This window comes from Lepidochelys kempii, chromosome 1 (assembly GCF_965140265.1).
Source record: "Lepidochelys kempii isolate rLepKem1 chromosome 1, rLepKem1.hap2, whole genome shotgun sequence".
In the NCBI taxonomy this organism is placed as follows: domain Eukaryota; kingdom Metazoa; phylum Chordata; order Testudines; family Cheloniidae; genus Lepidochelys; species Lepidochelys kempii.
In genome coordinates this window covers 216,217,660-216,243,434 of record NC_133256.1, presented here as the reverse complement: position 1 = coordinate 216,243,434, position 25,775 = coordinate 216,217,660, and the positions used below count along the sequence as shown (strand labels likewise).

General features: G+C 47.7%; 1 protein-coding gene across 1 annotated transcript in view; it reads left to right on the top strand.

Moving 5' to 3' along the window:
• The first annotated feature begins 7,523 nt into the window (after positions 1-7,523).
• Positions 7,524-25,775, top strand: part of LOC140907471 (alpha-2-macroglobulin-like protein 1) — a 40,675-nt gene continuing 22,423 nt past the window's right edge. The window contains exons 1-15 of the mRNA XM_073333575.1: positions 7,524-7,582; positions 8,218-8,401; positions 9,385-9,547; positions 11,093-11,145; positions 11,926-11,946; positions 12,476-12,635; positions 13,499-13,583; positions 14,732-14,846; positions 15,814-15,928; positions 16,438-16,547; positions 17,091-17,258; positions 18,583-18,646; positions 19,084-19,229; positions 20,636-20,785; positions 21,453-21,504. Coding sequence (XP_073189676.1) covers positions 7,524-7,582; positions 8,218-8,401; positions 9,385-9,547; positions 11,093-11,145; positions 11,926-11,946; positions 12,476-12,635; positions 13,499-13,583; positions 14,732-14,846; positions 15,814-15,928; positions 16,438-16,547; positions 17,091-17,258; positions 18,583-18,646; positions 19,084-19,229; positions 20,636-20,785; positions 21,453-21,504 — 1,645 coding nt within the window. The remainder of the gene's footprint in view (positions 7,583-8,217; positions 8,402-9,384; positions 9,548-11,092; positions 11,146-11,925; positions 11,947-12,475; positions 12,636-13,498; positions 13,584-14,731; positions 14,847-15,813; positions 15,929-16,437; positions 16,548-17,090; positions 17,259-18,582; positions 18,647-19,083; positions 19,230-20,635; positions 20,786-21,452; positions 21,505-25,775) is intronic.

The following is a 25,775-nucleotide window of genomic DNA, read 5'->3' as shown; positions in this document are numbered from 1 at the left end:
TTTATGGGAGATGAATAATATTGTGTAGATAATATGGGTTATAGGATCACCAATTAATCTGATCAGAAGATAATAAGGTTTGTGTCCCAGAATCAGGCTACACAGAATTCACAGGGACCCTCGGGATGTGTGTAACCCTTCTGCCAGGTGAAGCCGGCAGCAACCAGGGCCGGGTTCAATATCTAGGGGTTTCTTTCCATTGACATGACACAGAACTGGCTTGAGCCACCACCCAGTAACCTGGGAAAATTACACACCACCCCTAGGCGCCTCTGAGAGACAATACTTCCCCACTCACAAACACAGAGTCTGAGCGTAGAAAAGAAACTTTTAATGAAAGGAGGGAAATCACCTGATGTTAATTAGGGAAAATGCCACAAGCAGGATTCTTAATCATAAAGCTGTGAGCAGGACACCCACCCCAGCATGCATGGGGCAGTGACTTCCGCCTCATGTTCTTGAGTTCTACAACCAAAGGTTCCTTTTCTGTGCCCCTCTCTGCTGACTCACCACACCCCACTCACAGTGATCGTCCTTGGTCAGTGAGGACCCAGGGTTCAGAGGCGCATCTGTGTGAGTTCACCTCCCACTCAGGGAAGAAGGCATCTTGCTTGCTCTGCCATCAGAGCACTTTCTTTGGCTGGCCACCCCGTCAGCCACTGCTCCTCACTGCCCTGCCAGCCTCTGCTTCTCGCTACCTAGCCACCCCGCCAGCCGCTGCTCCTCTCTGCTGGCCGTCCCGCCAGCCACGGTTCCTCCCTGCCTCACCAGCCGCTCGTTCAACAGCTGACTGTCAGTTACCTTCTGCTGCCTTTTTGCTATGACCTCTGCACATCAGTCTGTTAGTGATTTTCAGCTCTTTGCAGACTGGGCAGAAACACTGCCCCACCACAACTGAGTTCAATTTTGATGAAGGTTTCTGAGTTGGTTTCAGGTTTCAGCTTCTTTGTGTGTGGACTCAGTAGAGAACCAAGGATTAATGGGCCACAGAAGGTATGTCTACACTGCAATTAAAAACCCACAACTGGCCTGGGTCAGCTGACTCTAGCTCACAGGGCTCAGGCTGAGGGGCTGTTTATTTGAGGTGTAGATGTTCAGGCTCGGGCTGGAGCCTGGGCTTTAGGATCCTGTGGTGTGGGAGGGTTATGATAACCCAAGAACAGCTGGCCCGAGAACCCAAGTCAGCTGGCACAGGCAAGCCACAATTGTCTAACTGCAGTGTAGACATAAACTGAACTCCTCTCTAGCTCCAGGTCATGGCGAAGACTCTTTGGCAAGGGATAGCATGTATGTGGGGAGTTTACACTGATGTTGGCTATGTTTCAGGTTAAGGTTTCATTGTTCAGTCTGAGCTGTGGGGCCATTGTCTGAGTTTAGGGAGTGAGAACTGAGATGTGTTCTCATTCAGTCCAAACTCTCTCTCACTCGATCCCTGGGGACTCTATCATGAAGACAAAGTTACTTTCACGTGAGGCGGCGGAGGAAGTGAGACACATTTTCCAGCTGCTCTCTCTCCATAAAAGAGATCTTATGCTCTGAGGGATGGATGCCAGTAGCCCCACTTTAAACCTTCCCTTTGCCTGAAATCTGTGATTCTCCCATGAAAACCACCAGCATAGGTCTGCCATGAGCCAATAAACAACAGCCGAAGAGTGCCAGCCATGAACAGAGGGAGGCTGGGCCTACAGCTGAGAGAACTCTCTGACCTGCCTGTTGCTGCTCCTGCTGCTTTGTTTTCCTAGCATGTTCTCCACCCTTTACTTGGCTTTCAGAGACGGTGTGCTCCATTACAGCAGCGTAAAGCAGGAGGAGCTCCACTGAAATCAGGGACTGACTGAGTTACATAAGTGGCACTGTCCTCTCAGTGTAGCCAGACTGTCAGGGCAGGAGCCCGGCAGGGCCCCTGTCAGTGTCATGTCTTTCTTTCTAGGAATGTTTTTAGTGAATTCCTTCCTTGTGAATAGAAAAGGAGGACTTGTGGCACCTTAGAGACTAACCAATTTATTTGAGCATGAGCTTTTGTGAGTAAGCTGTAGCTCATGAAAGCTCATGCTCAAATAAATTGGTTAGTCTCTAAGGTGCCACAAGTACTCCTTTTCTTTTTGCGAATACAGACTAACACGGCTGTTACTCTGAAACCTTTCCTTGTGAATGTTCCTGGATCAACAGTCATGGGGAGTGAAGGGCCCTGTGCATCCCTGTTAAAAAGAATCTTTGTTAAACTGGAGCAAAGACATATCAGTAATGAGAACAACATACGTACGTACAAACTCTTGAATGAATATTCTAGTTACAAAAATTAAAAAGTCAGCAAACCAGGAGAGTCAAAGTGCAGGGCGCAGTTCAACATTTGTGATTAAAGCACATGACTGAGAGGCAAGAGACCAACATCTAATCCCGGCTCTGCCCCCAACTTTGAGTGAAAAGGGACCTTGAGCAAATCCCTTTTCTCTGTGCCATAGTTTCCCCATATTAGGAGCAGAGATAGTAACCAGACAGGGGGGTGGGGTGGGTATAAGTTATTCATGTTTGCAAAGTGTTTTGAGACCCATGGATGGAAGGGGCCAGAGAAGGGCACATTATTACTCTTACAGAACCACTCAACGTTTGGGGCTGGAGGTGCCGAGTGAAGGGGAGGTGAATGTTGGTGTCACACCAGTAGCATCAGCCACACTGTCCCCCATGGGAAAGTTTCCCCCAAATCTCCTCTGGGGTGACAGTTGTTCTGGAGCCCAGTCAAATACCGCAGCACCCAGGTCCATGATTTTCCCCTTTATTTTCATTCTTTTCACACTCAGGAAAATTCCCAGATTCAAATGATCAAAAATAATCAGACACCCCAAAAATTCACCAGGAAATGGCTACTGGGGCAAGAAGCGTTAGCTCAGCCTGCACCTAGCCCTGCAATCCAACATGCACCCTGTGGACATCACCCACCCACCCAGTGCTGATAACTCAAACCCTCACAGGTGGGGCTGTTGGGGCATCCCTTGTCCCTCAGCCCAGCAAGGACAACTCAGGAATCCTGCTGAACGGGGGCAGGGCCTGCTGCTGGGAGCACGACTTCCATCTGACCTCCTCCTCCCTGTGTGCTGGAACAGAGGAGAGGGGCAGATCACCCAGGAGCCATTTAGGGAGGAGAGTGAGTCAGAGGTGATAAACAGACATATTCTACATTGCATGTCTAAGAGGTGCAGCACAAAAAGCACAGACCAAAGGAGAGGGAGCAGAGGTGATTTTAAGCTACTTGGGGCTACACAAACTCTGAGCCAACTGGGGACCAGTGAAACACCTACTGTGTTTGTAAATTAATCAGGCTGTGGTTAGTCGGCACCTCCCCCCGCCCTCGCTGGCAGTTTTAGCTGAGAGGTCAAGGATTGCATTGGTCATGTATACTGAATGCCTATCTTCGTGCTAGAGGAGAATGCCTGGGTGAGGCACATATGTGAGGGTTAATAATATGAATGGGATTGTACCAGTGCGATCTCTGGGGGCTGTGGAGAAATGGAGACATTTGCATAGTTATAATTACCAGATTGTGGACTGTGAAACTTTATGGATCCTGCAGATAGTATAAACTGTGTACGGATTCCAACATTAGTTTAAAGTGTGAATACTTCACTGCTAGAGAAAAATACCATATTAGAAAATCAATAATACACCCCAGAATATCATGAATCTGTTTCTTAAAAATGATTTGTGTTGTTTCCACTTAATATTAAGCAAAACAAGGGAGTTCAGGGAGGAAGGGAAGATCATGTTGATTTCCTCTTTGACGAAGTTGGCAAGGTCTTTCACAGAGGGGGAAGAGGGTGGTGAAGTGGGAAGAGATTTAGGAAGGAACAACAGGTGTTGGAGGTTAGTAGGATGGATTTGTGGTGGGAGAGACGGGCAAAGGAGACAAGGGTGGATAACCTCCACATGCCATCATAAGGATGTGTTGAGGGTATGAGAGAGAATTAAAATTGCTCTGGTTGTTTAGTGACTTTCTCTGATATTTGTTTGGTTCTTAAAAAATAGTAATAATTTGCCTTTCTCTGGCATATTCCATCTTTACAAACACACTGCCCTTGATGGGGTAGTTCAGTGTTGCTATCCCCACTTTAACCACAGAGAAACTGAAAAGCATAGAGATGTGAACTGATTTGCCAACATTCCCGGACTCCCAGTCTTGAATTTGGACCATAAAATGATGCCCTTCATATTTACATATGACCTCAACTTTGAATCTCCTCTTCTTCTGCCTTTTCATTTTTAAATTAAAATGTTCATTTAGGAGTTTGTGTGTATTTATTTTGCTCACATTCTTGACGGGGAATTGCAGCCTTCACTCCCCAGGGCTGTCTATCCAGCAACTTTCACACGGAAGAAATCTGCTAAACACAGTCGTAGAAAGAAATGACGTAGACATGAGTCACATGCATCCTTGCTTGTTTCCATCCAGTTCTGAGTCTCCAGCCACATTGAGGTCTTAGGCCAAGTCTACAGTAAAAAGTTAGGTCAGCCCAGCTTACGTCACTCAGGGGTGTGAAAAATTCACACCCCAGAGCCTTGTAGTTAAGCCAACCTAACCCCCAGTGTTGATGGCGCTAGGTTGACAGGAGAATTCTTTCTTGACCTAGCTACCAACTCTCAGGTAGCTGGATTACCTATGCTGATGGGAGAACCCCTCCCATTGGTGTAGGTAGTGGCTGCACTGAAGCTCTCAGTGACGCTGCTATAATTCATTCAGTCACTGACTTCGCTGGAGCACCTCCAGATTTACACCGCTGTAACTGAGAGCTGTGCTTGGTCACTGGTTCAGAACACTGGGTAGAGAATGAATAGAGAACACAGCTGGGCAAACAAAGCAGCAGGAGCAGGAATGGGCAGGTCAGAGAGCTCTCGCAGGTGCATGTCCAGCCTCACTCTATTCATGTACTCACACCCGTGCTGGCCCCTGGTGCTCCCCATGAGCTGTCATTTATTAGCTCATGACCGAGCCACACTGGCAGTTTTCATGGGAGAATCATGACCTCAGGCAAAGGGGCAGGTTTCAAGTGGGTCTAACAGTGCCTGGCCCTCAGAATGTAAGAGGTCCCTTTTCTATGAAGAGATGGAATCTGGAGAATGTGTCCTCCCCAAGAGAACGTAACTTTGTCTTCATGATGTAGTGTCTATGGATGCAGAGAGAAATGGTTTGGACTGGATGAGAATGAGCCTCAGCCTTCATCCCCAAACTCAGACAGCAGACCCAGAGCTCAGACTGTACAGAGAAATCTTCACCCAGAACAAAGGCAGCAGAAGTGCAAACTCTGCTCCGCCCCATGTGCTACCCATTGCCAGTATGTCTCAGCCCTACCCCGGAGCAGCCCAACGCTAGGGACTACGGGGGAATTCAGCCTCCACAGCCCAGCTTGGGAGGAAAAGCCTGGTTCTTGCCTGAGCTTTCCAAGCCTCTGACTCTGCAAACCCAAGAGATCCCCCACTGGCCCACCGACCATTGGGTCAATTCCAAACACCTGGAAGTTCAGGAGTTCAGAGTTCAGACCTGACTCTCAAACTACAGCTGGCTTCTGTCTGAACCAAAACAAGGGACTGGCCATCTCTGACCTTGGGAGTTTTAAAGACCTAGCTCCAAATGTGTGGTAGTATTAATGAACAGGAACTGGCCCCAGCTCCACAGCCCAGTAAGACAGCTGTAGGCATCAGAGCAAGAGCAAGTGGCTCAGGGACAAGTGGGCAGTTGTGGATGCAGGAAGCTCAGAGGGAACCATGGTGTCCAGCTGGTAAATATCTCTTTTCACTGGTAGTTTTGCAGCGGGAAGCCTGGGCACTGGTCTATCACCAACAAATATGTAAAGGCTGGGAGCGACCCATGAGAGCTGCCAGTGCTGGTGTCCGTGCCACCTAAAACACATGCAGGGAACAGAGTGGATTGCCTCTGTTCCCAAGGCAGCTCTCTGTCCCTGCTGCTTTGTTTGTCCAGTTGCGTTCCCTCCACTTCACTGTAGACCCAGAGGCAGAGTCTCTGCTGGGCAGTCCACAGAGGGCCAGGCCTGAGTCTAGCTTCCCGAACATCTTTTCTTCATAATTTTTTCTCTCTCACTTTCATGAGTGAATTTTAGCAGCTGGTGGATCAACAGCCACTAGAGACCAAAGCACCCAGTGTATTCCCAGAACAAGTTCAGCACAGACAAACTTCTCCACCCAGCACCCACACTGCCAAGCAATGTGTCTCGCTCTGATCTGCAGGGATCACCTACCCTGGATGCATCTGGGCAAGGGAAACATGGCTGGGATGCCAGGACACTGCCGGCATGCGCCGTTTGGTGGTCTTGTTTATTCTTGTACGTTTCAGTGAACTGTGCACAGCACTGGAGTTTTTTACAGAACCGGCTGTGTGCATCCACACACAGTAGTGCTGGCAGCTTTGGCTGCTCCAGGGTGTTCTCAGACTCCTGGAGCTCCTACTCCATTGTGCCCAGTGCTGTGAGAAGCAGCTTTCGAGGGACTTTTCCACTGCAAAGCACTACATTGTGTGACGGAGTCTGGGGGATCAGCTGCCCCTGGACAACTGTAACCCTTATGAATTCCCACCAAAGCTGGGTACTAACTATTTCAGATGACACCAATTCAGCTGGACCTGACCGCAGACCTTCATCCCAGGCATTGCAAACAATTGGCACAACCGATGCTGGCTCTGCTGTTGTGCGCGGACTCCAGGTGCTGCACAGGCCCTGCAGGCTTAAGGCACTGCTTTGCTACAATGCTTTTTTGTTGACGGGGGGACCTACAGCTAAGAAGGTTGTTTGTTCTTTTTGACCCACTCAACCACTGGCTTCTCTACTGAGCCTGTCAACAAGGGAGCAAGGCAGAGCTGCTTGTGATGCTGGCTCTCCTTTGGGACACTAGGATATGGACTGAGACTTGCTGTATCATTTCACAGAGCCCACTGACAAGCTGTCCGCTGGGAACAACTTCCAGCTGCTACAGTTCTGAGTCCAAAGGGACCCCAAGAATGCCTAGGGGAAGGACTCTCCATATCTCATATCCAGATCCCCCTGCCCGATTTGCATGGCTTAATTGCTGCCTTTGCTCCAAGGAGGAGCCGTCCCAGGAGGCAATACAATGGGCAATTCGTTTCCAGCCAGAACAAAGGATTACAGGTGACAGGTGATCAGGACCAGGCCCGGGTCACTGAGCAGCAACGTTCAAGCTGTTTATCCAGGAAAAGCCAGTTTGGTCGAACGTCTGTACGGGGACTTTGGAGGGGGCCACCATGTACTGATTGGTGGACAGAATACAGGAGGCTGTCATTGGCTAAGGGATATTCTGTATGATACACCCCCCTTGCTGCTGAGGAGTATAATCGCGGGAAGGAGACCGAGGGAGAGAAGGGGGGGGGGGGAGACAAAGCCCCCTCCCATCACTTTGCTCAGGCAGCCCCCCAAAGGAAATTACCCAGCAGCAGCTTCAGAGACCTTGGAGGAAGAGGAATATTTCAGCCCCTGCTCCCCACACACTGTGAGTCTCCTGGGAGGATGTGGACAGCCGTTGCCCTGAGCTGCTTGCTGCACTTCACGGCCACTTCACCCATACTGTGAGTGATGCCAAAACTCCATTTCAATCCCAGTCATCAGGGGAACGACTTAAACAGATGGACCATTTTCCCATCTAGTCTGCTCCCCCGCCTCCTGCCACAGCAGGTCAGACCAACAGGCCATTGAGTCTGGGATCCCACTTTCCAGACTAGATCAGATCATTCGTCCTTCAGGTCACACATCCCGCCTCCTGCACTCCAAGAGCAAACCACTGGCCCATGGAGTCTGGCATCCTGCCCTTGTCACACTAGGGCACATCATTGGGCCAGCTAGACTGCAGCCATCAGAGGCTCCAGGTATCTGGAGGGTGTAAACTCCAAGGAGGGAGAGGAGTTATTTAGGGGAGCCCAATAAAAGGAAGAGAGGAGTAAAGATAATAATCCGAACATGGATATATCTCCAACCTGAATCAGCAGGAGACATTTCCTATGAGTGAGGGGTCAACTAATTCCCGCTGTGGGATCCCCATTGCTTTTGACATTTACCCTATGTCAAAGCACAGCCTTGAAAGGGACTATCCTGCCTGGGGCTGCTGGGCAGCATGTGTGTCTAGGGGTGTGTGTATAGGGGTGCCCGTTCCTCTCGCTGAGTCCTCACTCTAATTCACTGCTGTGCTATTTCCTCCCTGCTGCAGACATTACATGGTGGTGATCCCTGCAGACCTCCACTACCCGTCATCCCAGGCTGCCTGTGTGCATATCAACTATAACGCGGGGAAGCTCTATGTGACCCTGCTGCTGGAGCGCTCTGGGGGACAGGATGTCTTGTTGCGAAAAGAGATCACGAAGGAGAAGACCTTTGGGTGTCGCAAGTTCCAGGTGAGACTCCCTCTGCTAATGCTTTTACTCCTCCTCCTTTTCCCTCTCTTCAAAGACCTTAGCACAGGGAAAGGTATTGGTTTGGCAGCCCCTTGTGGCTGTACCCTGTAGTTATCCCCAGATCAAGTACAAGGTGGATACGTTTCCCACACTCACCACGGCCACTACAGTTCCTCCAACTTGCCCTGGAAGGACCCACTGCAGCAGAAGCAGGAGAGGTCTGTCTCCAGGCTCCCATTCCGTCCCTGGCCTCTTTCCTGAGAGAACTAATGAGGAGGCCAGTTCGTGCTAAGGGTGATGGTGCTTTGTGTGATATGGGGACTGAGACCCAGCTGTCCAGTTCACACACAGGCTACTGACAGCAGCCAGAGGAGAATGTGTGTGCATGTTATTTATAAGCTGCATTGTCACGGCTGATTCCCAGGAGGAGAGAAACTTCACTGAGATCTAGAATGAGGGGGATTTGCCTAGGTAGTGACCCTTCCAGTACAAAAGAGCTAGGATTTAGCTGTGGTTTCTTTATTGAGGCTGCTGGACACAGGCAGACCCTCTGTCTCTCCGGTTCTCCCACTGATTGACATGGCCTGGGCTGCCTGCTGGCACCACACTAAAGACCTAGCTTCATGGAAGTGGCTACTGATTACACTGCAGCCCTCTCTCTCCCCTATGCTTCCTTGCTAACTTCTCCCACCTTTGTCTTCTCGGGGCCTTTGCCCACCCTCACCCCTATGTGCCAGGGCTCAGAGGCATCACTTGCCTCCTTTTCTCTGCTATTGCAGTTTCCTGGCCAGAAAAGAAATGGATGAAGCCCATGCCTGGTGGTTCCTAGCTGAATCTGGATCTGAGGAGCTGAGACTTTTCAGTACATGCCACTGGGTGGTGGTGGTGGTGGGGTTCTGCTGTTCTCCTTTCCCCTCCCCTGCTCCTGGCCAGGACCCCAGGGAGTTAAGCTGGGGCTGCTCACCATCTCTCTTCCTATCCAGGTTGTGCTTCCAGCTAACAGCACCGAGGAGGTTGTCAGCATCAAACTGTTCATCACTGGCCGCAGGATCGATATTCATGAGGAGAAGAAGGTTCTGATCCGCAGAGTCAACAGCGGCACCTTCATTCAGACAGACAAGCCCATTTACAAACCAGGACAGACAGGTGAGAGCTCCTGCTAGGAGCAGGTAGTGTCCATATGTGTGGGTGTCCACTCACATAAACTTTCCCCTGTACGCAGCCTGGGGCAGATCCTCTTGGGAAGCGGGGTTTGGCTGGTTTTCCAACACTGTTCCACCCTTTCCTCTAACCTGGTGGCCATTTCAGCCTTTGGCATAAGTTCAAATTGCCTCTAGGTTGTTTTAACTCTTGCTGACTTGAACACCCCAGTAAGCCCAGAGTGCAATCCAGAGCAGAGAGGGACTGTGTCCTGTATCCTGCTTTGCTTCTGTAGCTCTCAACAAACAAGTTGTTAGTTTTCAGATGATACCTCCCAAGGCATATCTTGTACAAAGGTTATTACAATGGTGCATAGAGTGTGAATACATAGAATCATAGAATATCAGGGTTGGAAGGGACCCCAGAAGGTCATCTAGTCCAACCCCCTGCTCGAAGCAGGACCAATTCCCAGTTAAATCATCCCAGCCAGGGCTTTGTCAAGCCTGACCTTAAAAACCTCTAAGGAAGGAGATTCTACTACCTCCCTAGGTAACGCATTCCAGTGTTTCACCACCCTCTTAGTGAAAAAGTTTTTCCTAATATCCAATCTAAACCTTCCCCACTGCAACTTGAGACCATTACTCCTCGTTCTGTCATCTGCTACCATTGAGAACAGTCTAGAGCCATCCTCTTTGGAACCCCCTTTCAGGTAGTTGAAAGCAGCTATCAAATCCCCCCTCATTCTTCTCTTCTGCAGGCTAAACAATCCCAGCTCCCTCAGCCTCTCCTCATAACTCATGTGTTCCAGTCCCCTAATCATTTTTGTTGCCCTATACAACACTGCCCTATACAGTGGTGCATTCCCTCACAAAGGGCCATTCCACTAGTCTAGGAACACCAGAGCACATTGTGCTCTGGGCCTTTTTGCAGCCTCAGCCTATTCCCAATGTGCCACTACACCACCAGTCACAGCAACTTTATCCGACCCATGGATTCCCCTACCATAGCTGCCCTATGTACAGCCTAGTTTATGTGTGAGCCTCATTGCCCTCTATTGGATGGAGTGCAAACTGCTCAGCAGTATGTCATAGGCCCTATACTGGTAGCAGTCAATGGAGATTCTCCTTTAGCTCAAGTGGACTGATCCAGGGCTCTTGGAGCAGGAGGATCTGAGTTATATCCCTGCTGCTGCTGTGAAGTTCTGAATGGCCACAGTGTGTAGCATTGTGATGAGTGTGAAACTCCAGGAGGCCACACATCAAGTATCTGTAGGTGAACGTGCTGGGAATGTACATGTGAATGTTTGTGTGTGTGCTGGTGACATAATCAATACTACTCACAAATGTATACCCTGTGTGTGTACAGGGTAGGGACATAGGTGAATGAGGACTGGAACAGCACGGGGGCTGCAGGGCAGGACTGAGGGGCACTGGCAGAGCTGCGTGGGGAGCCCAGGGCAGGAATAGCAGGGGGGCTGCAGGACAGGTCTGAGGTAAATAGCTGATAGGTCTCCATTTTCTAAATTGTCTCCATTTTCTTTTCCCCTCTCAGTGAAATTTAGAATCGTGACCCTGAATGAGGATTTCATTCCACTCAATGACACGGTGAGACACGTGTGAGAGGATGTGAAGGAGTCTCCTGTTTCAGATCCCTTTTGTCTTAGTCTCCCCCCATCCTTGTCCAAGTTCTGTCACTTCTTTAGCTCCCAAATACATACATGGGCTTTGTTTGTCAAGTGTCTGAAGAAGAGTAACACCCAGAATAATAACTGGTAACTCAGTGTTGAAGGCAGATGGGAATGGTGTCCAATTGCTGAGCATGGAGCCCTGCTCATGTCAGCAAAATGGGCACCCAACACAGAAATTTTGTAAATGCCGATTCCTTATTCCTAGCAGCTCCTTCTGCTGTTCATGTGCAGCCTCCATTCTAGGGATGGCGCAGGAAAACCGGTTTGTTAGGAGTGCACCACTTCCTCCTCTTGGATGTACAGTGGGGATTGGATTGTTTGTAGTGAGGGCTCCCTCAGGCAAGAACTTACCTGGGACTCTTCTAAGGGATGGCCATTCCATAGCAGAGTCTGAGCTAGTGTCAGACAGGAAGGGGTTTCCCTTAGGTGGGGACTATTGAAGAATAATCTATTTGCAAATGTGGGGTGATTACCAACCTGGCTTTTACACTCTTCCTCTCGCCAGGCCTCAGTGTAATGGGCTGTGCCACCATTTCTCTGGTGATCCTTATGCAATTAGTATTGTTTGTCAGGGATCTGAGCTCCCAGGTCATTGATCAAACTGCTCTCCTTGAGAAGCTTTGTGTTTCTAATGTATTGTTTACACTGATGAGAGTGCTTTTCTCTCTTCTAATGTTGCTGCCTCTTTTTTCCGCAGTATCCGTTGGTGTTTCTTCAGGTGAGTGTCACACACACAAAAAATGGTATTTTTTGGTGCAGGTTGCAATAATTTGTTTACATTCTTGACTGTGTAGATGCCTATGTTTTGAATTTTAGAAGTTAATGGTTCTAGAAATTAGATGTTTTCAGGGCTTCCCTCTGTATTCTAGAGACTTTGAACCAAGTTCTGGTCTGTTACATCAGTGCAAATCTGAGTTACTTGAGATTTACACCACTATGAATGGGAATTCACTTTGGACCTTTATAATTACAGTTTAGAATTTTAAAAGATCTTTTCTCTAGATCAGAGCATCACTGGTCTTAGAAGCTACAACTATGTAGTCTTCAGGATTTCTAGAATATCTAGGCCATATGAAGCCCAAGAGACAAATGATTTTAGAAGCTTTAGAACTTGGGTTCTAGAGCTAAGGCCAGTTTAGAACCTGTTAGGTAATATCATCTAGAACCCTTGAAATAGCTGGATGTTGTGGATTCTGGATCATTTAGATGCTGGAGCAATTAATTATGCCTCTCTGCTGCGGGTGCAGGACCCTAACAATAACCGGATTGGCCAATGGCTGGATGTGGCTCCACAGGAAGGCATTGCAGATCTGTATTTCCAGTTAGCTGCTGAGCCCCCACTGGGGATGTACATCATCAGCGTGGCCAATGAGAAAGCACACAGCAGCTTCTCCGTGGAGGAGTACGGTACGCCTGGGGAGAAAGACAGCTATAGGGCAGGGGGAATTTTATCTGCGGGAAACAGATCCCACCTGGGGAGAGGTACGGCATCTTGGTATGAGAAATCTCCTGTGGATGGATGGGGGAGTGCTTCCTAGGAGGGAAGGTCACCCCTGACAAGGAAGGGAATCAAATCTGGTCTGATCTGAGAAGATGTCCCTGGATATTGCTAAGGAAGGAGATGATTCTCTGACCCCCCCCCCTTTAGTGTGGACAAAGAGAGCTGTGTGTACACACCAGTCTGGTTAGGTACAGACTGCAGAGGCTATGACAGGACAATAGCAGCACTGAGCTTTCTGTCACAGCTGGCTGATCCCCAAAGCTGACTGTACTAATGATGTTAGGGGTCGATTTTCAAAAGAGCCCAAGTGACACAAGAGAACGGTGACTTTCAATAGGACATATGCTCCTAACTCATGTGAGTGCACTGGTTATTTCTAAGGACAAAGCTGAATTTGTATACTCGCCTTCCGAAAACTGCTGGAGAAAGGGTTCATAGCTCAGTGTTTTCTGTCTGATTTCTCTACAGAGGGGCAACAGGAGCACATTGATAGCTATGGCAGCCTCTTTCCCTCTCCACTCATTACAAACAGCTGTCATAAGGTGAGGGACATTAACAGATAAATTCACTGTTGTTTGGGCCCCTACAGAGCCACAGGTCCAACACCAAGGGGGAGAATTAGGCAGGAGTGGAACTATACCTACATTTCATAAAAGAAAAAAATGGGACCCCCAATGCTACCACAGTTCAGCCCATGTTCATTCTCATCATGGCCGGCTCCTCGCCAGGGTGTAACTTCCCTCCATTCTCTCTGGTTCTTTCCTTCCAGTGCTGCCAAAATTTGAAGTGGTTTTTGAGGAGCCAACTCAGATTTATGCTTTGGATAAAACCTTCCTGCTCCGCGTGTGTGGCAGGTGAGGTGGCTGATCGGGCGGGGGGGGAGGGAGCTGCTAGTAAACTCCAGCCTGGGATGAGCAATCCCCCCATCTATTAGGGGAACCTCAAAGGGAGAATGTAACTGAGTGACTGTGTCTCCGTTATATTAGGCCAAGTTCATTCCTGGCAGCCCTTTGACATCTTTAAATAGCTAGAAAAATCACCCTAATTATTAATTGTCTCCCATTGCTCTAGCTCCTTTCATCCTAAAGGATCTCAGAGCTCTTGACAGAGTGCATATGCAGAGACCATCCAACCACTGAAATATAGTCATTTCTGGGGTGGAGCACAGCAGATATTCTATGCTAGTCACACTACAGAACAAGACAATGAGAGGGGAAAGGAAGAAAAATTTCACCAGATGATAATGGAGGGGAAATTCTAGGGAGGCAGAATGGGATGGCTCCAGATGGAATTTGGCCAGGACATGGGGATTACATATTGACGAAGAAGAGCAGCACCTCACTGAGTCAGCCTCATCAGAGCCTGCAGTATCACGCCTCTACTATCTCTCAGGGCACTGGAGTTAGTACAGACTCAAAGGGTAGCGCGTCTCCGCTGAACATCACTTATACCCCTTCACTCCTTGCAGCACAGGCTCCCTAAGCACAATGTGCTCAGATACCACAGTGATGGGTACAGGGTAAGAGCTTACACAGATCGATAAAGAGAGAGGTGCTGGGGCATTGACTCAGATGGAAGAGTCTTAGAAGACATAACAAAACCAGCAGCCCCTAGGTTTGGCTTGGAGGTCTTCCATCCAAGAACTGACCAGGCCAGCCCTGCTTAGTGGCTGAGATTGGACAAGATCATGGTTCTCGTTGCTTGTACAGCTGCATCTACCTTGGTACACTTCATACACTGTGAATATCCATGAAATAAATGAGATCTGGAGGTACACTAAAGCACGCCCACCCAGATTCCTCTATATTGAACATGAGCTCACAAAAGCTCATGCTCAAATAAATTGGTTAGTCGCTAAGGTGCCACAAGTCCTCCTTTTCTTTTTGTGAATACAGACTAACACGGCTGCTACTCTGAAACCAGATTCCTCTGTTTTCTTTGTGTGTGTGTGTGTGAATACCCTTTCCATGTGTTCCCCCACCCCCTGCACTTTCTCACATAGATACACCTATGGGAAAGGCGTGCAGGGGAAGATCCAGGTGAGCCTGTGCCAGAAGAGTTGGTGGTATTTCTACAGTACCCAGCGACCTCCTCTCTGTCAACACTACAACAACCAGGTGAGTCACTTAACAAGAGCTGAGCCCCACAGGGTGACACTCCTGTGAAGCAGGAGCTGCAATGCCAGCCGAGGTGGGCCAAGGGGAAGGAGACACAATGCAAGACATGTTATTTTAATTGATTTCACCCCATGTCTAAAACCTGTTTTTGTTCCCTGGCCCCATAACCAGCTGCCATTGTCTCTATTGTTCTTGTTAATAATCTTGGCAGTTGTCCCTTATTTGGTAGTTCGTCCCTTGCCTGGTCTCTTTTTTAACCTTGCCTGTTTTATATGATTTTTCCCACTGAACCATTTCAGATTTAACATAACACATATTAAAGTCAGAAAGCCCGAGAAGCCTTTTAACAGGGGCAACAGAGTAGACTCCTCTTCAGAGAGGCCTTTCCACCACAAAAATGACAACCTCAGCATTGACGCCCCTTTCCTCCCCAAAACCACCAACCAACCACCTCTCTCTCTCTCCCCCCTCATTGTCTTGCTCTCTTTGGTGCTGAGATCCACCCACTGCTGACACCATGTCGTGTTGTGTGGTGGTGCAGACAGAAGCCAAAGGCTCAGCACTATGTGCATACAATGGTGTTTAGTGAGACTTACCTCATTGACTCTTGAAGCGTATCTACACAGCCTTGGGGAGGGGGTGGGGGGTGCTTCGCAGTGTGGCTAGACTGACACATGCTAGTTCTGTTGATCTAGGTCCCTAAAAGTAGCAGTGTGGCTGCAGCCATGCGGCTATGGTTAGCGCACTAGCTTGAGCGGAGCTATCACCTCTGTCTCCCCGTGCTCGGAAGCACTCTCCAGCTGCATCATGGACACTCCTTTCAAGTGCCTTGCAGCACAGAGCAGGTTGGGCTCCCTAGGAGCAGGGGTTCTGTTCTGACAGAGAGGTAGCTCATTCCGTGACATCTGTCCCTCCTGCAGTGCTGTGCTGTCCCAGCACCAATCACCTTGCTCTCCCTTGTTTTCAGACTGATAAGATGGGTTGCTTCTCCACGTCTGTGTATCTTTCTGTCTTCAACCAGATCTCCTCTGATTACCGCAGCAACATAGATACAGTGGTCACATTGGTAGAGGATGGCACAGGTAACCTCAGAAGTCTCTCTGAGGGTATAGGAAAGGCACTTGAATAAACATGCACCAGTATTATCTGGGACATCAGAGACTGTCAGCCCTGTTCTTAGTCCATTGGGAGCATTGAGATACAGGCTCACAGGAGGTTCTGGAACTGGCCCTTCTTGGAGCCCATAGGGGGTTCTGTGCTCCAGTGCTCACTGGTTAGGCACCGGAGCTAACCCGTTATGGGTATAACATAAGGCATGTTGCTCTGTGGGTCCATAGGGGTGGTGTGGTCTGGTCTGGTCTGGTGTCATGATGGGTCACTGACAGTTCTCCTATAGACATCTGTAATTAGGTAGGGAGACCAGATAGCCAGGGTCCTGTGAGCACTATCTCCCTGGGGGTATCAAGTGTGTGCAGCCTAATACATGTTTGTCTCACCAAATGGCCTGCTCTCTAGTTGAATTGCCCAATGGGATGGTTCTTTGTTCCCTGCCTCTCTCTCTCCCATCTCTTCTCCTGTCCCTTTCACTCAGAGGTGCAGGTCAATGCCTCCCGCAGCTTCTTCATCTCCAGGACAGCTGGGACGGCCACATTTGAGGAGGTTAATCCTTATTACTACACTGGCGAGATCTACACAGGGAAGGTAACTCTTAGCTAAACCCTCCAGAGAGTAAGCAGAAATAATGTGCTCCTAACTGTATCCTCAGCTGTGTCTCCTTGCCCTGCTTTGTCCCCAGCACAAGCTCTGGGATGCCACAGAGACTGAGTAATTCCCAGCCAAAACACTTGGTTCAGGTGGGGTTAAAACTGAGGTACAAATCAGTGACTCGGTAAAAAATACAAACCCACACAGGAATGTCAATTGCTAAAAAAAAAAAAAAAAGCCCCAAGGACTAAAAATCCAGGGGATTCAGAGTTAGACCTCAAGGACACCCCAAACATTTGAAAGTATAGAATTCTGTAGGCCAGGCTCCCAAGTAACCCTCTGCTGGGTCTGTGTGCTGCCTCTTCATATGGCAATAAAGGAGACGATGACTCTTAAGAGCAGTGCTGGTAATGCTGATGGCGACGGGGGTGTTCTCTCTGCCCGGGGAGATACTGACGGCGAGTTGGGTGAGATGGAGCTGGAGATTCCATACGTTGATGAAACTGCTTTGTGTTCCTCTCTTCCCCATGTGATTCTCAGATTAAAATCGTCGATCACCAAGGCAAAGCAATGAATAACACACCAGTTTACCTTATACTAAGCTACACCAGGCTGCGGTTTAACAAGACGTACATCACAGATGACTCTGGAAGAGCTTCCTTTGAGCTAAACACGAATGCTTGGAATGGTGCCTCGGTCTCTTTGGAGGTAAGTGAGGAAGACTCCATCTCATGATTTGTGAAAGTTAGGGACTAATACCACTTTCCAGAACCAGGTTAGTGCTCTGCAGGCATCTCCCTCCCACCCCCACCAGTTCTAATGAAGAACCATATTTCAGACTTGCATCACCTCTGGATATTCCAGTTCTTGGCTTCCCACCAAACAGCTCCTTTGATGTACGTTATTCCTAAACTGTGGATCCAAGTTATGCTAGCCCTGGGCTCCTCACATAACTGCTGGCATTCCTCAATGACCTGCTGCCGTTCCAATCATGAGCTTCTCATACCAGCCTAGGTATGTGCAAGCAAGTTAGTATGTAGTGCAGCTCCTTTCAATCCAGTGGATTTACACCGGGGATGAATTTGGCCTAGGATCTCTAAGTCATGTCTAGGATCTTGACCCCCCTAGTTCCAGAATCTCTCTCATCTGATGTACTCACCCAGAGAGTTCACTGTTTATTTTCTAACAGGGGAGATTCCTGCTTCAGGACCCAGTATATGTGCCAGGGACAGTCAATGTGTATTACCAGAATGCCTACCACTTCATACAGCCATTGTACACCACCACCAAGAGCTTCCTCAGGATCGTACGTGTTCCAGGAACACTGCCCTGTGGCAAAAATGAGAGGGTGCAGGTGGACTTCAGAATTTACCAGAAAGACTTGAGTTATGGTCCCAAGAGTGTGGATTTTTCCTATTATGTGAGTCGCTAGGGAAATGTAAGGGGGTGATGGGTTAAAAATGCTGGATCAGAAACCTCGAGCGACTCAAGCCCTGGTTGCACAGAACAGAGAATGTGCACACACACCTCTGCCTCCCTGCTAGTGTTCCTCAGCTCTGCATTTGAGAAACCACCTTTACGGAGGGGAGAGGGAAGTTCAACATCCATGGCCCAAACAGTCCTTGGTCTCTAAACTAAGATGTCCAGTGTAGTGGCCGTTTATTTATTGTTTCCCTCTATTCAATGTGGCAACTGTGCCATTAGGAACAGGGCCACTTAAATAATTTCAATAATGAAGTCCATTGATCAGCTGTCAAATGGGCAGGACTTTCACTCACTACTGACCCTCGACTAGATCAGAACTGGTGCCTGACAGGTAAAAGTTTTCATATCCCAGTCTCTTTATCCCCCTAAGTCCTCTGCACCCAGTGGCTCAATTGTAGCTGGTCCCATGGAGGGTGAAAGGCTCTATGTCTCATTCTCCCTAAGTTGCCATCCATGGAGAGTCTGGTCTGCGTAATGATGTCAAGCTATTGACCGTATTTCTATTTCCTAGCCCTTCTCTTATGCCTCTTTCTCTCTTCTCCCTTAGGTCATTGGGAAAGTGGGGATTGTCCTTTCAGGTCAGAAGACTTTCTTGGTTGGGTCATCAAAGAGTAAGTGCAGGCAACTCTTCTACATCGTGATCATTCTGTGCTGTGCTGTGTCCCCACAAGCTCTGCTCCATGATGTAAGCCATGTAGGGTAACTTTAGGAATCTCACTCCTTGCAAGGCTGACATCTGCTAACATCCAATGAGCTGAAGCTCTCAGCCCCCTCAGGTGGTGGTTAGAGACAGGGAGATCCTCTGGCTGATCTATAATGGCAGGTCAGAGCTTGAGGAGTCCACGAGGACACTGATTGTTTCATGGGCTTCTCTGGAAATGTCCTTGGTTCTGAGTGACCCGATTCCATGCGACAAAGGCAGGGAGAAAGGGAGCAAAATGGCAGAGGAAGAGTGATGGCAAAAAGGGAAGATCTTGGTACATTTGGTAGTGGAAACATACCCTTCTTTTCCTCTTTCTTTCTCTCCAATCCCTCCTCCCCCATCCAGTGATGACGGGCACTTTCTTCATTCCTCTGGTCTTCACCTCCGACTACGCCCCAGCTCCTACCATTGTAGTTTATGTCATCTTCCCCACTGGAGGAATCATAGCTGATAGTGCCCCCTTCAGGGTCTCCATGTGCTTCAAAAATGAGGTAGGACTCATGGCTGAGAGCTCTGGGTTCATGGGTGTGTGCATCTGGGGAAAGAATGCAATAAGGTTATGAGGGTGTGAGGAGTAGATAAATATGGGTGGCTGGGTGTAACTGAGTGGCTGGGGTAATGATTCATTGGGAATATAGGGACCTGTATTTCAATGTATGGTTTTGGGTGAGGCACTTAGGGGAAGGGTAGCTGAAGAAGAGGGTTTCAATGAACATTCTAGTGACTTCTGGAATCAAGTTCCTCAACCACAAGTTGAGAGAGCCCTGTGTCCTGCACACACAAGTCTCACTCCTGAGGACTGACAGCTCCGTTATTCCACAGGAGCCTAGCTATCATGGGGAACTATGATCAGGCAAGGTGAGCAAGTGCTTTAGGACAGTGATTCTCAACCAGAGGTACTTGTACCCACCGGGGGCATGCAGAGGTCTTCCAGGGGTTACATCGACTCATCTAGATATTTGCCTAGTTTTACAGCAGGCTACGTGAAAAGTCTGTCTTGAAGTCTTTAAACCACGATTTGAGGACTTCAATAGCTCAGACATAGGTGAGAGGTTTTTTGCAGGAGTGGTGGGTGAAATTCTGTGGCCTGCGTTGTGCAGGAGGTCAGACTAGATGATCATAATGGTCCCTTCTGACCTAAATATCTATGAATCTATGAAAAGCACTAGCGAAGTCAGTACAAACTAAAATTTCATACAGACAATGACTAGTTTATACTGCTCTATGTACTATACACTGAAATATAAGTACAATATTTATATTCCAATTGATTTAATTTATAATTATATGATAAAAATTAGAAAGTAAGCATTTTTTCAGTATTAGTGTGCTGTAACACTTCTGTATTTTTATGTCTGATTTTGTAAGCAAGTAGTTTTTAAATAAGGTGAAACTTAGGGGTACGCAAGACAAATCAGACTCCTGAAAGGGGTACAGTAGTCTGGAAATGTCGAGAGCCACTGCTTTAGGAAACCTGGGATAGTCTCATGGAGGGTTTGAAGAGAAGGACTGAGTCCTTTGGATCTGACCTGGTATTTAGAGATGAGATTGTGTGTTGAGAAGTGCACTGGATTGATGTTCTCTCAGAAGACTGTGCTGCTGTGTTCTGCTCTTTAGGTGTCTCTAGTTGCATGTTTCCCCTACTCTCCAATTGTCCTTACTCCTCAGTTGTCCTTCCCTTCAGAGTCCCATCTCATGGGTCATCTGCTCCCATAGCTGCTTCATTCTCTCCTGAAGCAACTGGCTTCCCTGAGGTGAATCCTAGGGGACTACCTTCACCTGGATTATGTGGGGCTCCTCTGTGCTCTAGTGACTTTGCAGGCTGATCAGCAGAGAAAACTCTCTCTCTGCCTTTCTCCCCTCCCTTCTCATGTTCTTTCCCCTTGTGCCCTTCAAGGTGAAGATAGGGTTCTCAGAGGATGAGGCCCTCCCTGGATCTGAGGTCAGTCTCCGGCTGCAGGCAGCTCCCAGATCCCTGTGCGCTGTCCGAGCCGTGGATCAGAGTGTCCTACTGATGAGGCCAGAGAGAGAACTGAGCAACTCCATGGTAAATTACTCTGTCAGTCTGTCTGTGTGAAAGGAAGAGCAAGTGAGCGAGAGAGAATAAGACGACTACATTGCATCTATACAGTGCTGTCCTTCCAAGGCACTCAGAGTGCTCCACGAAGGGAAATAGTAGCATTATCCCTGCTGTGCAGACAGGGAATGTGCAGCACAGGCAGGGGAAGTGACTTTCTCAAGGTCACAGAGTCATCATCAATCCCAAAGGGACAGACGGAATGCCACCGGGATCCATTTTTTGCTAGGCCCTTAAGGTGGTCTGTCTGGATATTCAGTTGTTGATCTTAATAAGCCACCAATGCTTTTGACGATTACATGATCGCCAGCCATGTAGCAGCATTCTTTGGTAAACAAACTTCATAATTCATTGGTCTGCATACAGTGCACATTACTAAATCCAGGATTAGTTCCTGTCTCCCAGCCTCATGCTCAGTACACCAGACCATGTTGCCTCTCCAAGAAGAAAATAGGAGAAATGGAGAAGCGTGACTGAGAGCCTGTTTGGAGAGTCTATCTCATAGGCTGGGTCTAAGCTTTCCATACTTGATAGCATGGAACAACCATTCAGACAGATCTCTGGTGTGTTAGGAAAGGTGTATGTTGGTTCATCTTTCCACTGACTGGTATTTTTTTCTCTTTCTTGATTTTCCCAGATCTATGGGCTGTTCCCCCATATTTTTCGTGGTGGATACCCTTACCAAGTGTCTGAAGATGACTTCTTATGCTGGTCTCGCGAACCTCACCAGCCTGATGTGTTTATGGTGTTCAGAGTAATGATCTTTGATTCTTCCTCATTGGCTAGGTGGAGCAGGGTCTCTGACATTATACGTTATTAGGAAACAGCTCTAGTAATCATTGATATTCCGTTGATTAGCTGGATGAGTGACCTATAGGAAATTTAGTTATTATACATTGATATCCCATTGGTGGCATGGTTCAGGGCTCCAAACATAATCGGTCAGTAGGAAAGAGTTTTACTTAAGGTCTTCATTCTCTATGGGTTAGTGGTTTAGAATGCCTACAATTAGATGGCCAATTCAGCACTGATGCCTCACTGGGCAGTTTGCTGAGGGCATCTGACATTAGTGGTCAACAGGAAACAGTCTTGTTGTGCATTGAGGAACCCGCTTATAAGAGATGTATATGGGAAAGATGTCCAATAGGAACACTGCTGTTTCCACATAGGCCCTATAGACTTTGAAGAAAAATAAACTTGCACTGAGTGAGTCAGGCCTGATAAATCGACTCAAGAGGCTTCATTGTCTCACTGCTGTGGAATATAAGTAATTCCCACTTGAATCAAAGTGAGAGATTCATATCATATAGCAGAGGGAAAACTGGGTCCTTGCTTTATAAGGGAGATGAGCAGCCTGAGGGACAAAGGGCAGCTGATAGAGGGAAAGGGAAGGATGGGTTTCTGATATCTAAATTCTCAGCATTTTCTTTCTTTCTTTCTTTCTCTCTTTCTCTCTTTCTTTCTCTCTTTCTCTCTCTCTTTCTTTCTCTCTTTCTCTCTTTCTTTCTTTCTTTCTTTCTTTCTTTCTTTCTTTCTTCAGGAAATGGGCTTGAAAATCATGTCCAACACCTATATCAAGAAGCCGAGAGAGTGCACAACTACTGTGGCTATGACAACAACAATGGTGACTGAATTGGAGAGCACGGTCTCCGTGCTAACCAGACCTACATTTCTCACAAGTGAGCGCTTGCTAGCTATTCTTTCTGCCTCCTCTTACTTCTCACTGGAGGGCTCAGTCTTATAGCTGAAACCAGCACAGAGTTCAAGGTAAGCAGTCCATGCTGTGATTGCAAGTGATAGAGGAAAACAGAGAGACAAAATGTTGCTTTGCCCTGAACTTGCTTTCTGGGCTGTCTGTGACTGAGGGGTTGATCCCCCTGAAATGTCAGTGAACTGTTGTTTAAGACATGTCTGTCATCTGATTAGCTGACATCCACACTTTGTGTCTCTGAGCCAAATGGAAGACTATCTACTCTGAATATGGTTCTGAGGTTCCTACAGTAATTGAATCTTCTTTAAATAGTGTCCCTATGGCTGCTCCACTTCAGGTATGTGTGTGCCCCACGCACCTTCAATCAGAGATTTTGATAACGGGGTCTGTTTGATCCATGCAGGCACCTTTCATTATTACCTCGTGCCCTGCCCTGAAGCTATATAGTGCTGAGCCGGCAAACTGCCCTCAGTTCCGTCTCAACCACCTCGGCCTGAGATGGAGCTTTAGTGTGTCCACCCGGAGCATGACTTGGCTAGATGTTGTATCTAGTTTTTAGTTTAGTCTAGTTTATTAGTTAGCAAGTTTAGCTTAGCTTGTTATTTTGAGGATTGTTTCTCCTCTCCCCTCTCTTACGGCAGGCTTGCCTTCCTCAAGAGGGCATGCCTGGTTTATGGGGGTTTAAATGCTGCCCCACTTGCTGGGAGACCATCCCAGTTTGTGATGGCTCCTCGAAGTGCATCTGCTGCCTTGAAAAGTCGCACGTACCACAGAACTATAACACCTGTTTAGCCCTCAAATCCAGGGGAAGAAAAAAACAGCAAATCAAGTTGCAGGTTCTTGTGATGAAGTGTTCCCTCTGCCCCACTTCAGAGCCCAGTCAGGAGAACCCCACTGTACAACATTCTCCAGGCAGATCTAGCACGTCTTCAGCATTGGCTCAACACTCTCCCAGGAAGGGAATATCTCTAGAGGCCTCTAGAAGTCCCAGAAAAATGAGCTCTGACTCCCTTCTTGAGGAGTCTGCTTCCAAAAGGCCTCACTCTCCCAGTAGCTCGACCACATCAGAAGTTTGATGTCGCAACCCAGTACCGTAGAAGCGAAGAGTTCCTCCTGTACTGGCAGGGCCAGGAAACCCTATAGCTTATCTGAGAGCAAACATGGCTCCAAGAGAGCTTTGGTACCATCCGGAGAAGACAGGTATTCCATACAAAGAAGAATGGTACCATCGGACATAGCTTTACCCTGATGGGTTCATCGGTACCTCACAAAGCTCAGCCTCTGTCTTTGCTGGTGCCCACCTTGGAGTGCACAAAATCCTTGGTACTGTCTAGAGCTAGAGACAGTCAGAGCGCTACATTGGTACTGCCACACCATTCAGTACTGCAAGAATTTAGGTACTCAAAGGACCTATCTATGGCAGATGAACTGGAGTCTACAGAGCTTATGGGCACTGAGCGCCTCTCAGTACTGAGACTTCTGTGGTCTCTGAACCCACATACATCCTCAGTACTATCGGACTCACCACGCTTTTCCATGGGAACTCCTCCACTGGATAAAGAAGAAGATGATGGGGACCTCCCTTCACTATCTTTGATATCAGTCCAGGGCTCTCCTACTTATCCACACGAGAACCCCTTCTCTGATACCTGAAGAGACACAGAGAAATGAATTTTGGGGAAGACATCGTGGCTGTTGGGAACAACTTTGGATTCCACCCTCTCTTCTGCATAGGCCTCTGTGGCCATATTGGGATCCCTGGGGTGCTTACTGCCAACAATTCTCCAGGACCCTGAGCCCCACCCACCAGATGATAGGGAGATACCATCTTCCCCTCCCCAGAACATAGCTCAACAGAAGGAGGCATTTGAGGAACAGGATGCTAGGGCAGACAAAGAGGCTATCCCCCAAACTATTATCTCATCTTCTTCACTTGATGAGGTGGTAATGTCTCCTCCTCCGTCAATGGCTGATGATTTTTGGCAATTCCAGAACTTCATAAAAAGGGTGTCAGGCTCCCTAAAGATACCTCTCAAGGAGGTCAAAGAATTGCAGCACAAGTTGCTCAACATTCTTTGTTCAGCAACTCCAACCAGAGTTGACAGCCCTGTCAATGAAGCCCTTCTCAATCCTACAAAAATGATTTGGCATACTCAAGTGACCATACCACCAACATGCAAAGGGATGATAAAAAATATTATGTGCTCAATAAGGGCTCTGAATTCCTATTCTCCCACTGCCCTCCTAATTCTCTGGTGGTGGACGCAGTAAATGAGCAGGATAAATATCATAATAAGTCAGCCGCGTTTGACAAAGACCAGAAGTGCTTTGGACCTTTTAGGGAGAAATTCCTATTTATCTGCAACCCTAAAATTCCGTATTGTGAATTACCAGGCACTCATGGTGAAATATAATTACATGAACTATACAAAATTAATATCTTTACTTCAGCACTTTTCCTCAGACCAAATGGAACAGTTTCAAGCCACCATAGGAGTGGCTTGTCTCCAATAAGAGACAAACTTGTTGAAAGTCTCTGGGTAAGGATAAAAGTGTAAAAAAGAAGGGTGATGTCATAATAGGAGTCAACTATAGACCTCTAACCAGGAAGAAGATGTGGATGAAGGTTTTTTTAAACAACTAACAAAATCATCTGAAGCACAGGACTTGGTGGTGATGGGGGACTTCAACTACCAAGATATCTGTTGGGAAAATAATATAGCAGGGCATAGATTATCCAACAAGTTCTTGGAATGTATTAGAGACAATTTTTTATTTCAGAGGTGGAGAAAGCAACTGGGGAAGAGGCTGTTCTAGATTTGATTCTGAGAAGTAGGGAGGAACTGGTTGAGAATTTGAAAGCGGAAGGCAGCTTAGGTAAAAGTGATCAAGAAATGGTAGAATTCATGATTCTAAGGAATGCTAAGAGGGAAAACAGCAGAATAGATAACGTATTTTGAGAGAGCAGACTTAAGAAACTCTGGGAGTTGGTAGGTAAGACCCATGGTAAGCAAGTCTAAGGGGAAAACAGTTTGAGATGGTTGGCAGTTTTTCAAAGAGTCATTATTAGAGCACAAGAGTAAACTATCCCACTGTGTAGGATAGATAGAAAGTAAGGCAAGAGACCACCCTGGCTTAACCAGGAGATCTTCAATGATCTGAAGCTCAAAAAAGAGTCCTACAAAAAGTGGAAACTACATCAAATTATGAAGGATGAATATAAAAAACAACACAAGCATGTGGGGACAA